We start from the raw sequence: 12,130 nt of genomic DNA on the forward strand, positions 1-12,130 counted from the left end.
GGCCGGCTGGCTGGAGCTGCAGAGAAGGGATCTGGCTGGGCGGGATCCCACGTGGGAGGGAAGGACGGACGGGTAGGGGGGAGGAGCGAGGGAGGGGCCCTGGCCGGGGGCGGAGCCTGGGCTAGAGGCGCCAGTGACCGGGGAGCCCGGCTCAGGGGCCGAGCCGGGGCGGCCGGAGAGGAACGGAGCGGATCCCGGGCGGGGAGCCCCCGAGTGGAGGGGCCACGAAGCTGCGCGCAGGTACGACCCCCGCTGCCCCAGGCCCGCTCCCCCGGGAGTCCCGTTAGATCGCTTTCCTAGCGTTCCCCGCAGCCGCCCCGCCCCCGAACCCGGCTCCGGAGTTTCAGGGCTCTTCATCGAACTCTTTCGGGGGACCCTCCACTTTCTCGAGGCAGAATGATCCAACTCCTCCCCCCTCTCCCATCCGTAGTCAGATTCAGCCCCCCTCGCCCCGCCCCCAGCCCGTTCATTACCGAAACACCGGAACGGCCCCCGTCTCTCCATCCTCACTCCAGGCAGGGCCAGTACTGTTCCCCCAACTCCTGGCTTAGCACTCCTTCCTGGCTCTGAGGAACTGATAGGGGGGATGCAGGTGGCTGGCAAGCTCTTGTTGGCCAGACCCCCGAGGGTAGGAGACCAAGGTGGCATCCAGGGTGAAGGAAGGGCATTCAAGGTATCCAAGAAAACTGGGCAATAACGTGTACACAGGCTCGCACGCACCCATCCACATTTTCCATCCCAACATCCCCCAGAGCCGGAGGAGGAAACCCAAGGGTGAAAGGGTTTCATCCCTCTCCAAGTTTCTGGCTTGCTCTTTGATCTCCACCAGCCTGGGGAGGGGGTGTGGCCAGAGAGAGCTCAGGTCACTCTGGGATGGCCAGATAGCAATGTCCATTCTGTAATTAGGGAAAGTATTTGTGACCTCTGCCAAGCCCCAGGTTGGGCAGATAGGTACCAAGTGACTGTGAGGAGAATAAAGAATGTTTGACAGGAGCACAGACCGCCTCTATATCTGTCTCTGGCTCTCCCAGCAAGGGAGGGGGGTATCGGCCCCCTGCCCAGCTGTGTTGGGGAGGGTGGGGCCGGGGACTTTTCCAGAGAGGGAGCCAGGCCTGGCCCAGGCCCCGGGAGCTCACGTCACCCCCACCCCCTTGGCCCCCACTTCTCTAGGGAGCAGCCAGAGCCAAATCGAGCTAGGAATGGGATTATGTGTACCAAGTAGAGACCTGGGGAGTCATAAGCATAGACCTGGGGTGGCAGGGAAAGAGACACAAAGAAATCTGGGGAAAGAGGGCAAAATCGGAAGCAGACCATTTCTCCTCCAACTGGGAGGCAGTGGGTTCTCCTCTCTTTTCCACCTCAAGGTAAGGGCTCTTATCTCTTCCCAAATCGAGGAAAGGGCTAGAAGCAGAGAAATGGACATTTATGTAAAGTATGAGACCTCTCGTCCACTCTGCTTGGAACCCCAGCATGGCCCCCTGCCCCATAGGCGTTGTTGCTGACCTCAGCAGGGCCAGCCCAACCCCTGGGGAAAGGAGGAAGGGGCTGCCAGGCCCCAGGCAGAGGTGACCCCAGCCAGTTCTGGTCTAACCAGTCCATTTCCCTCCTCCTCATTTTCAAGTCAATGGGTAATTTCAGGGAGGAACAGTGGGGATGAGCACAGACCCTTTTTATGCACCCTCCTTCCCTTTCATTCTTTCCCTAACCCCATGGTTGGCCCATCTCCCTTTTGGTCCCTTGGACTCCTCTCCCGGGTGCTTCTTAGCTCCAACAGAAACAATTTTTTTTCCTGGAAAGCAGAACTGAGAACAGGGGTGGGTGGGGGCCCAGGGCTCAGAGCCTAGGCAGAGGAGGGAGGTGTGGAGCAAAAAAGAAAAATAGCAAACCTCAGGCTCCACCAGGGCTAGGAGTGAAAGCTCTTGTTGGTCCAAACTGAGTCTCAAGACTAGCTTTTAGGTAGAACTTCCCGACTTTCCAAAAAGGGAGAGCCAGAGGCTCTTTGACCCCTGAGAGTTCTTACTGCAGCACCTAGCACATTATCATGGATGGACGAATTGATGAGTGACTGGGCATAGACGAGGGGCTCCTCTGGACTGACAGGGCTGGTAGCTCACACCCAGCTGGAAAAATGAGCTTCTGCCCCTTTCCTCCCCACAACTTCAACCTTCAGCCAGCTTTGTGGGTTTGAGATTTGAACTGGAGGCAAGAAAAAGACGAGGGCTTTCTTATCTTCAGATCTCTAGGCCAAAGGGAAAACCGAACCAAAGGATATGAAAGTGAGAGAACCCCAGTGTCCTGTACCCTCTCTTGGTACCTAGTAAGGTGGGAATAGAGAGTGTGGTCTGGAAATAAAAGGAATCCTGATGGACAGAGCTTGGTACTTGAGCTGGGATAGAAATACCAGAAACTAAGGATTACAAAAGGGAGATTAATCAGGATATTGAGGTGTTTGGTAGGGGGCAGTGGGGCAAGTGTAAAAGGAATAACAGGGAAAACCAGGATATTGGGGGCAAAGTCCTCCAACCCTCAGCTACATACCAAGGGACAAAAAAAGACCCAATCTTTCAAAATAGGGAAGGAGGAGAGGAGTGGGTATTGTTAGGTCATGTTATGTCCTAACTTCAAACATTTTTATTGAGGGGGTATAAGTCAGAGGTCGCCTTTATTCCTGCCTTTCTTTCAGGTCTTTCTTCAAATCCCAAACCCTCCAGATTTCTGAGTGGTATTTATCTCCAGCTTCAGAAGACTGGGGAGATTAAGAGGGACAATGGAGAAATGGGCAAGCAGGTAAGAGGGGGAATGGGAGGGGTTAGTGGGATCTATTCCTGGGAGGTACAGGACAAGAAGTCAGCAAGATGGAAGGGACAGAAGAATGGGTGAGTAGCCCTTTCTGTTTTCTGGGAAGCTTGGAGATCAGCTAGAGGGGGCCAAGCTTTGTACAAGCTGCCCCCAAAAGTCTTAGTGCAGTTTTTAACCTTTCATAAAGCTTGAGCTTTGATAAATATTAAAACTTTACTAAGACTTTGGGGACAGCCTGTATAAGGAAGTTTATGACCTCAATCCTAGCTACTGACTGATTACCTCCTCTGCCTCTGGCTCCTCAGACTAACACTGCCTCTTTTGCTGCTCCTGTTTCTTCTCCAACTGGGCCATGACCAGAAGGTGAGTAAAGGCACTGGAGATTTTTGCCTGCTATCCAACCTTTCTGAAACCCTGTCTCCCCAATAATTTCTGAGAGCCTTTTGCTTATCCCATATTTCTTTCCTTCCTTATTTTATCTGCCAGACCCTTCTCTGTTTGATGCCCCAGTATTCTCTCCCCCCACCTTCATGTATGCCACTCCAGTCCCTTCTTGATCTTTTTCTCCCAAATAGGTGACCCATCGCCACTCACGACAAATACGTCCTGAAGAAAATAAAATCCCTGAGGGGGTTTGGGGTTCCTGGGGTCCATGGGCCCTGTGTTCCCAGCCCTGTGGGCTTGGAATACAACGTCGGAGCAGAATCTGCCAGACATCCACATCTTTACTCCAATCCGGGTTGCCTCTACCAGCCAGGCCACCTCGACATCCAGAGCCCATGCCTGCTCGATCCCGAAACCACAGACCCCAGCCCCCTAGAGAGACCCTCCCCCTTTATAAGCCAGAGCCCAGGGGAAGGACTGGACCTCAGGGAGGTATCCCATCCCAAGCAGGACAAGAGGAGACTCGGGAGGCCTCAACTGCAAGGAGGTAAGGGAAATGAGGCTGAGATTGGAAGGGTATACCACAGCGGACAGATGGATCTGGAATGGAATGGGTGAGCCTTAGATTATATGGAATCTAGCAGACAAGAACTAGGAAATGGGGTTGATTATAAGAGTAGGAATTAGAAGAAGACAATTCAAAATTTTAGTTATATGGGGAAAGCAATCAGAACTATAACTCCTTAACCATACCAACTTCCTAGGTCACGAGTTCGAGATCCCATCAAACCAGGAATGTTTGGCTATGGGAGAGTTCCTTTTGCTCTGCCCCTACATCGGAACCGGCGGCACCCACACAAACTGCCCAAAACGGAATTCCCCAGTGATGAGGCTTCTCAGACTCTATTTCCAGAGACAGAGCCTCTCCAAGATTCTAAAATAAAGGCTTTCCATGCTCTCACTGTTGAGACAGAAAAACCTGTTAACACTCAGCTGCCCCTAACCCAGATCCCTTCCACAGTACTGCCTCCCCTGGAAGACTTTTATAACCCCCAGAATCCTGGGACAGAAGTGCCCTCTAATACTAAGCCTCTGGGGACACAGACATCCCCAAAGAAAACCAACTTCAAAACAAAGTCTTCGCCCACCCCATCCCCCAGAACAAACAATTCCCTTAATCAGGTCCACCCACAGAGATCACATCATTCCCAACAAGTGGGACCAGAATGGAGAAGATCCCCTCCTCCTTCCTCCTCTGCCCCCCGGGGCCAGGGCCGAGGTCATCCAAGAAGGAGAGAGCAGTGGGTACCCAGGATTCCCCATCAACAAGTCGTCGAAGCTCCCCCTCACCATTCAGAGAGCTGGCTGCCCTTACTTAGCCCCGGCCCCCACTCGGGTCCCCTCTGGAGCCTTTTTGCTCCCAGTGCTTCTGCCTTCAACTGTACTGGAGAGAATGAGCAATTAAGAGCCTGCATTCAGAAGGTGAGCCCTGTCTTGATCCTAGTACCTAGGACTCCAGATGCCTTCCTGCTTTGTTCACATAGAAACAGGAGCTGTGCTCCAATAATTTGGAGAAAACTGTCCTGGCAACGGGCAAGAGATGTGATTGATGTCAGAGGTCCCAATTTATCTACTCTACTATTGGGGGTGGAAAATCCTAGTGTCGGAGCCCTAGCTCTCTCCTTTAAATGCCTTGGTTTTCTTAGCCCTCTCCCAGGGCTGTTATATCCTGGGTCTTTGTCAGGAGATCCAAAGGCACACTCTCCTAAATTTCTGATGCCTTCTTTCCTCCCACAGATCTCCCCTCTATCCCAAGCCCTTTCTGCTGCTCCCCTCATATTGTTTTTTTCTTAGTCCTGACAGTTCTGTGTTTCCCCCAACCTCAGCCATGTCCCCCTGAACAGCCGGATCCAAGGGCCCTACAGTGTGCAGCCTTTGATCCTCAGGAATTTATGGGCCGACTCTACCAGTGGGAGCCCTTCACAGAGGGTGAGGACTGAACCCCAGGACCCCAAGATTGGACAGGCCAGAAATTTTCCCCTTTCTACTCCTGAACATCTTTGACTAATGCATATTTTCCTAAATTTATTCCCACCTCATTTATCCCTTCTTTAGTTTCTCTATTTCCAGGCTAGGTTAAAGGAATATGTGCCCATGTGGGAGAGTCCCCTTCCCTACAGGACAGAGAAAGGGGATACCCTTTCTGTGAATTCCTCAATTTCCGCCTTTCCCTCCCCATCAGGCAGTCTGCACTGTTTACATAGCCTGAGTGGCTGGGGGAGTGTGGGGGCCAGAGGGGAGGGGGGTATATATAGATGGCTCTTTGTGCTTCTGAGGTCCCTGCCAGGACCTAGAAGGGAAGGAAAGAGGGAGGGAGTGAGGGAGGGAGGAGGAAAAGAGGGAAAGAAGGAGGGGAGAGTATATGTGTGTGATTTAGGGGAAGCTAGGGCTGCCTGTATGACGCCAATCTTCTAGAAAAAGCAAAAGCAACCAGAAAGTGACAGAGCCAGGTTGCCCAGTGGAGTCATGCTGAGGGGAAATATCCCCCCAAACTCAAGTTTCACTGTCCCCTCTGGCTAGGTCAGCTATGTCCAGAGGTAGGGCAGTTGTAACCTGAGAGAATGGGCATGGCAAGAGGAATCTCAACAGGTCAGGGCTTGTGCTGTAGACCCCAAATGACCTCAGTTGCCCTCAACATTTCATTTGAATGTTTCTAAAGAGTCCAAATTCATTTCTAGGCTTATTTGACCTTAAGTAAAGCCAAGTGCTCAGGATATGACCTCAAATGACCGTGATTAATCTCAGGTGACCGCTCCTTTCCAAAGCTCCTTTATTGGTCCCATTGGCCTAATTCCTTGACAAACTTTAAATGATTCCCCAAAATTCAGAACTGCTTCCTTCTTAGCTAGTTTCTTTGATCCTTACTGACTTAGGAATAACTTAACCTTCATAGATTCTTAGCTAATGTAGGCAAACCCCTTGTTGACTCCATGATGAGTCTATCTGATATGCCTCCCTTCTTCCTACCTACCTCCCAGTCCAGGGTTCTCAACGCTGTGAGCTGAACTGCCGACCTCGTGGCTTCCGATTCTATGTCCGGCACACAGAAAAGGTCCAAGATGGCACTCCCTGTCAGCCTGGAGCCCCAGACATCTGTGTGGCTGGACGATGCTTGGTGAGGATCTAATAGCCAAAGGTCCGGGTGGGGAGAGGGGAGAAGCAAAGTTTGAGGACAGCCACTGGTCCTAACCAACCCCAAACATTCACATCCACTGACTCAGTCAAGTCTGAGATTGCATGGAGAATGGGTATGGGTGGACATAAAGGAGAACTCCAAAGAGAAGGGTTTCATTTTCATGGGAGACCAAAGGAGATGCTCAAAACTTAAGTTCTCATATCTACTATGGGGAAGACAGGAATACAGAGAGCTTTCGGGTCTCAGTGGGATGAGGCTGGGAAGAGTATGTGTGTGTGTATATGTGGTAGGAAGGGGGGTGTCCCCTAAGCTTCACCTTTGTATATCCTTCCCTTCTCAGAGCCCTGGCTGTGATGGCATCCTTGGCTCTGGCAGACGCCCAGATGGTTGTGGTGTCTGTGGGGGAGATAATTCCACCTGCCGCTTTGTTTCGGGGAATTTCACAGACCGAGGGGGCCTTCTGGGCTATCATAAGATCCTGCTAATCCCAGCTGGAGCCTCTCAGTTACAAATTGCTCAGCTTCGACCCAGCTCCAACTACCTTGGTGAGAATTTCTCCACACATGCACCCCTCTCACCCCCATCCACATTGTCCGTACTTCTCTAAAGTGCTTGCCTTGTTCCTCTGTATGTGTCTATTTCTTCATCACAGAAGGAGCAGTTGGGGAAGGGGAACCAGGGTTTGACCTCAAAGAGTCAGAGTGGAAATAATTTTGGGGAAATTGAAATGAGAGGGGAATAAGATGACCTCCCTTCTTTCCCCCTCCTCCAGCACTTCGTGGTCCTGGGGGCAAGTCCATCATTAATGGTAACTGGGCTGTTGACCCACCTGGGACCTATACTGCTGGAGGCACTGTCTTCCAGTATATTCGGCCTCCCAGGGAGGAAGGGAGAGGAGAGAGTCTGACAGCTGAGGGGCCCACGACCCAGCCTGTGGATGTCTATGTAAGTTGGGACTAAAAGAGGTTGATAACTGCAAGAAAAGCAACCAGGCTAAGGCCAGCAGAAAAGGAAAGGACAGAGGGAGTGAGTGAGGAAGGGAAGGAGGAGGGAGAAAGAAAGAGAGAGAGAGAGAAAGAGAGAGAGAGAGAGAGAAGGAGAAGGAGGAATTAAAAGCATGGTCTCTCTAATCTCCTGCTCTCCCCCCAGAAACAGTTACCTTCTCTTTTCTTCCCCCAGATGATCTTCCAAGAGGAAAACCCTGGTGTCTCCTACCAATACCTCATCTCTTCACCTTCTCCAAACATTGAAGACCCTACCCTAGCCCCTCTTGTTCCCCAACACCAGTCTGTTGAGGGTGTGAAGCCCTATGGGGAAGAGAGAAATAGATGGGAGAGGAGGCAGAGAGGGGAGATTTTAGGACCAGACCATCATGTGCCTACTCAGTCCCCCCCAGAGGGTCTAAAACTGGAGCCCCCACCACCTCCTCGATTAGCTCGGACCCCAGGAACTCTGCAGCGTCAGGTCCGGATTCCCCCTCTGCCTGCTCCTCCCCACCCCAGGCCTCCCCTGGCATCCTCAACTGGATATTGGAAACGAATGGGATATTCAGAGTGCTCAGCATCCTGTGGAAAAGGTGAACCCTCCATCCTACAATCCAACCCTCAACTCTTGACCCCTCAACCTCAGAACTCCTTGGTTTGCCCATCCCTATTCCCAATCTAGGTCTTCAACTCACTGTTCTAACACTCACTTTTTTTTTAACTCTTTACCTTCTATCTTAGAATCATACTAAATATCAATTTCAAAGCATTAAAGCAATAAGGGCAAGGCAGTTGGAGTTAAGTGACTTGCCCAGGGTCACACAGCTAGAAGATTTTTGACTCCAGGACCAGCTCTCTACCCACCAAACCACCTAGCTGCCCCTGACACTCTTTTGAACTCACTGAATTGGACCCCATTATAGCCCTGAAATCCAATCCATAAGAGCCCAGCAAAACTTTTCTGCTTTAGCGTGTCAAGCTAGAAGGGTCATCTGGTCTCCTTTCCGCATCCCTTCAGGTGTCTGGCGCCCAGTTTTCCACTGTGTATCCCGTGATTCTGGAGAGGAAATGGATGAGCAAAACTGTGTCCTAGGTTCCAGGCCACCTACCCCACCAGAGCCTTGCCATGGCCCTCCATGCCCCCCTTAGTGAGTATGGTCCACATAACTCCCAGGGCACCTACTACAATATCTTCTGACCTCCTCTGGACTCTTCATGGGTCAAAGGCCCCCAAGGCAGAAAGAGAAGAGATCAGGACTCTTGGTGCTACATAGAGAGGGAAGAAGAACCGTGAAGAACCAAGACCTCTATCTTCTTTACCTGATACCAAGGCTCCAAATTCCTACCATGTCTTGGAGTTAGAATCCCTCATCCTCCAACATCTCCTGTTCCACCTGTGCTTGATTCCACCCCACTCCCCCATCTTTGCCATGCCCATCCGACCCCCCATCCTCCCATCTCCATGTCTCTAGCTGGGAGGCAGGTGAATGGACGTCCTGTAGCCGCTCGTGTGGCCCAGGCACCCAGCACCGCCAGCTCCGATGTCGGCAAGAATTTGGGGGGGGCGGTTCCTCGGTGCCCCTGGAGCGCTGCGGTCATCTCCCTCGGCCCAATGTCACCCAGACGTGCCAGCTGAGACTCTGTGGCCACTGGGAAGTACGCTCTGCCTGGAGCCAGGTGAGCTGGAAAACAGGTGAGCAATAGGGATAGAGAGATGAGTGAATGGGAAGAGTCAGATTCAAGTGGGAAGCCAGAAGAGCTGGAGGACCAGTGGGGGAGTCTCTCCTCGAGAAGCATCTGTCTCTTCATTGATGATTTTCTCCATCTGTCCCAGTGCTCAGTCCGATGTGGTCGGGGCCAGCGGAGCCGGCAAGTGAGATGTGTGGGTAACCATGGTGATGAAGTAAGTGAACGGGAATGCACCTCTGGGCCTCCGAGACCCCCCAGCAAAGAGGCTTGTAACATGGGGCCCTGTACCATCGCCTGGTTCCACAGCGAATGGAGCTCCAAGGTAGAAACCTTGATCCTGAGAGCCCCCTAAATCCTCGACATTTCCAGACCTTTTCAGGCTTTCTGTCTAAACCCAGGTCCCCCAGAAGAACCCTGAGCCCTGAGATTCCTTGATAGTTTTGGGTTTTTAGCGTGGCCCCTTTAAACCCAAGGCCATCAGAGATTCTGTAACCTGTCCAAAATCCAACCTTACTCTCCATTCTGCTATCCCATCCCTCCTCACAGGACCTTGCCTTGCTTCCCAACAGTGCTCAGCCGAGTGTGGGACAGGAATCCAGAGGCGCTCTGTGATCTGCTTGGGGAGCGGAGAGTCCCAGGGGACTGGCGAAGAAGGGGAAGGGCTGGGGGGCAAAGGAAGAGGCTGCCCCACAGGGAGCCGACCCCCCGATATGCGGGCCTGCAGCTTGGGGCCCTGTGAGGCAACCTGGCATTGGTACACGGGGCCGTGGGGTGAGGTGAGTGGGGAAGGCTGAATGGGAGACGTGAATAAAAGATTCCCAGGGGTGTTCCTGGAGTTAAAGGCATGTTCTCGTCTCTTCGGGGTCCCAGTGTTCTGCAGAGTGCGGCTCTGGGACACAGCGCCGAGATGTGATCTGTGTGAGCAAACTGGGAACCGAATTCAACGTGACATCTCCTGGTAACTGCACTCATCTGCCCAGACCTCCTACCCTGCAGCCTTGCAAGGGGGATGGCTGCCAAGATCAATGGTTTTCCACCCCCTGGAGTACCGTGAGTGGTCCTGCCTCTTCCTTGGTCCCCATCAGCCCTGTCCTGTCTCTACCACTGCATCCACTGGCCCTCAGGCTCTTGTGGAGAAGCAACAACCCCACTTCCACTCTTGTCACCTCTTTGGCTCTCTGGGAAATCCCCAGCTCCTCTGATCCCCAAGATCTTAACTCTGCCTCCAGTTTCAGTTTCTTCTCCGCTTTCAGTAGAGAAAGAGCAAGTCTCCTTCCTCCAGACTTGTCTTCCTCCTCAGGAGCTCCAGGGTGATGGGAGGAATTGTGGGGGAAAGGGTCTAATGATTTTCTCTCTGCCACATGCCTTGCTCCAGTGCTCCAAGTCTTGCCTGGGGGGTGTCCAAATGAGGGAGGTTCAGTGTCTGAGCGCCAACCAGACTCTCAGCACGAGATGCCCTCCCAATCTTCGGCCTTCCAGGAAGAGACCGTGCAACAGTCAGCCGTGTACTCAGCACCCCGGTAAGCCGGAATGGGTGGGGGATGGACAAAGGGAGGAAGGTGAGAGTAAGAATAAGAAAAGGGAAAGCGATGCGTGTAGACCGTGGAACCAAGGTGAACAAATGCCGAGGAAGGGACGGCATCCCAGTGACCTCCTCTCACCCACTGCCTATCCCTCTCTTCCCCAGATGACCATTGCCAGGACAACTCCCCACACTGCCCCCTCGTGGTCCAGGCTCGCCTCTGTGTCTACCCCTACTACACAGCCACCTGCTGCCGTTCCTGCGCCCATATCCAGGACAGGGCACCCCCAGAACCTGCCTGAGATGGAGCCCAAGTGCCCCTTACAGTTATCCCCCCAGCATCAGCCGCCCCGTGGACTCTTTCCCCTTCCTGCCCTTGACCCGCCTCGTGGGACTCTGGGACAAATACCAGCACCGTCTATATTTAACTTGGGAGGAGTCCGGGGCACGAAGAGTGCCAGGTTGTGGGGAGCTGGCTGGGGCAGTGTGTGGGTCTGTGTGTATAGGTGTCCTTCCACGCGTCTGCGTCCCGGGTGCTAGTGCTGATGGGACTGCGACTTCCTCCCCAGGACCGAGACAGATGAAGTGCCTTCTTCTCCCCTGAACCTCTTCCAAGACATTGGGGCGTTCTGGCCCTCTGAATGTGCCCCAACCACCCTTGTCTTTCGATCACGCTACATTTCCCATGCCCGAATCACCCCTTCGGGCCTCTCTCTTCTCCCAGCACCCCTTGGCTTCCTGGGAGCCAACGAATCCCCCGGTGCTCCTTTCCCCCACCCACATCACCCACCCACCAGAGAAGGGACCAGCGTAGCCAGGGTTATAGGCATGGAAGAGGGAAGGGAATTCTTCGCCTTAGGATGCCCCAGCCCCTGGGCCCCCACCCTCCCACCCCAGAACTAATTTATTTTTTATTAAAGACGACTGTGATAAATAAGAAACAGGCTCCTCATTGTCCTCAGGGGAACCCAGTCATCCGGGGCTCCCAGCCAGGGTGAAGTCAGGGCGGAGGGTGGGGAGGAGAACAGCTGCCTGAAGAGTTTAAGGCTGAGTGGCCGGTAGGGAAAGTCCCCCTACCTGAGGTGTGACAGATACGGTACCCGGTGCCCACTGCGGACACCCGCACATTGGGAACCGAGGAGAGCCTCGGGCGCTGCAGAACTGCACTTTGACCACTAGAGGTCGCCGCTTCTTCCAATTCTAACATTGGAAGCTGGGGTTCCCAAGTCCCGCAGGTCTGGCTTGGAGGCTTTTCATGCGGGGCATTTGTAGAACAATCCACCCTCTCGGTGTTCTCCCTCAATCTGTCCCTCCCCGCCACTCCCCCGTCCGAGGCTCGGTAACTTTCCTGAAACCTACGGAGCCCCATTAGGGGAGCCGGGCCGGCGGAGGGCTCGCTGCACTCGGAGCGGGGCTTTCCTGAACCAGGATTGGGTGGAGAGAGGGCATGCTGTGGCTGGAGGGGACCTGGGGAGGGACAGAAGGAGGGGCCACTTACTGTACTGGATGTCCTGCCAAAGGCACATTCCTCCGAGCTGTCTCACCACCCCCTCCTCC

At 53.4% G+C, this 12,130-nt stretch overlaps 1 protein-coding gene across 1 annotated transcript; it reads left to right on the top strand.

Annotated features, from left to right (window-relative positions):
* Positions 1–1,265: 1,265 nt before the first annotated feature.
* ADAMTSL4 (ADAMTS like 4) lies at positions 1,266–11,514 on the top strand. The gene is made up of 17 exons (XM_007485381.3): positions 1,266–1,364; positions 2,684–2,787; positions 3,105–3,162; positions 3,375–3,730; positions 3,948–4,665; positions 5,070–5,172; positions 6,222–6,358; positions 6,720–6,924; positions 7,152–7,324; positions 7,559–7,955; positions 8,381–8,510; positions 8,835–9,039; positions 9,197–9,373; positions 9,621–9,827; positions 9,922–10,101; positions 10,427–10,571; positions 10,739–11,514. Exons 2-17 carry the CDS (start codon positions 2,768–2,770, stop codon positions 10,873–10,875), a joined length of 3,348 nt encoding a protein of 1,115 aa, XP_007485443.1. The 5' UTR covers positions 1,266–1,364; positions 2,684–2,767; the 3' UTR covers positions 10,876–11,514.
* The last annotated feature ends 616 nt before the right edge of the window (positions 11,515–12,130 follow it).

The sequence above is a fragment of the Monodelphis domestica genome, chromosome 2 (genome assembly GCF_027887165.1).
Source record: "Monodelphis domestica isolate mMonDom1 chromosome 2, mMonDom1.pri, whole genome shotgun sequence".
Lineage (NCBI taxonomy): Eukaryota > Metazoa > Chordata > Mammalia > Didelphimorphia > Didelphidae > Monodelphis > Monodelphis domestica.

What these genes read in the sequence shown, in the direction of transcription:
- ADAMTSL4 (XM_007485381.3), top strand. Translation starts at nt 2,768, where the DNA reads ATGGAGAAATGGGCAAGCAG. An exon ending in TAAGAGCCTGCATTCAGAAG is followed by an intron (nt 4,666 to 5,069) that starts GTGAGCCCTGTC and finishes CCCCAACCTCAG; the next exon opens with CCATGTCCCCCTGAACAGCC. An exon ending in ACACGGGGCCGTGGGGTGAG is followed by an intron (nt 9,828 to 9,921) that starts GTGAGTGGGGAA and finishes TCGGGGTCCCAG; the next exon opens with TGTTCTGCAGAGTGCGGCTC.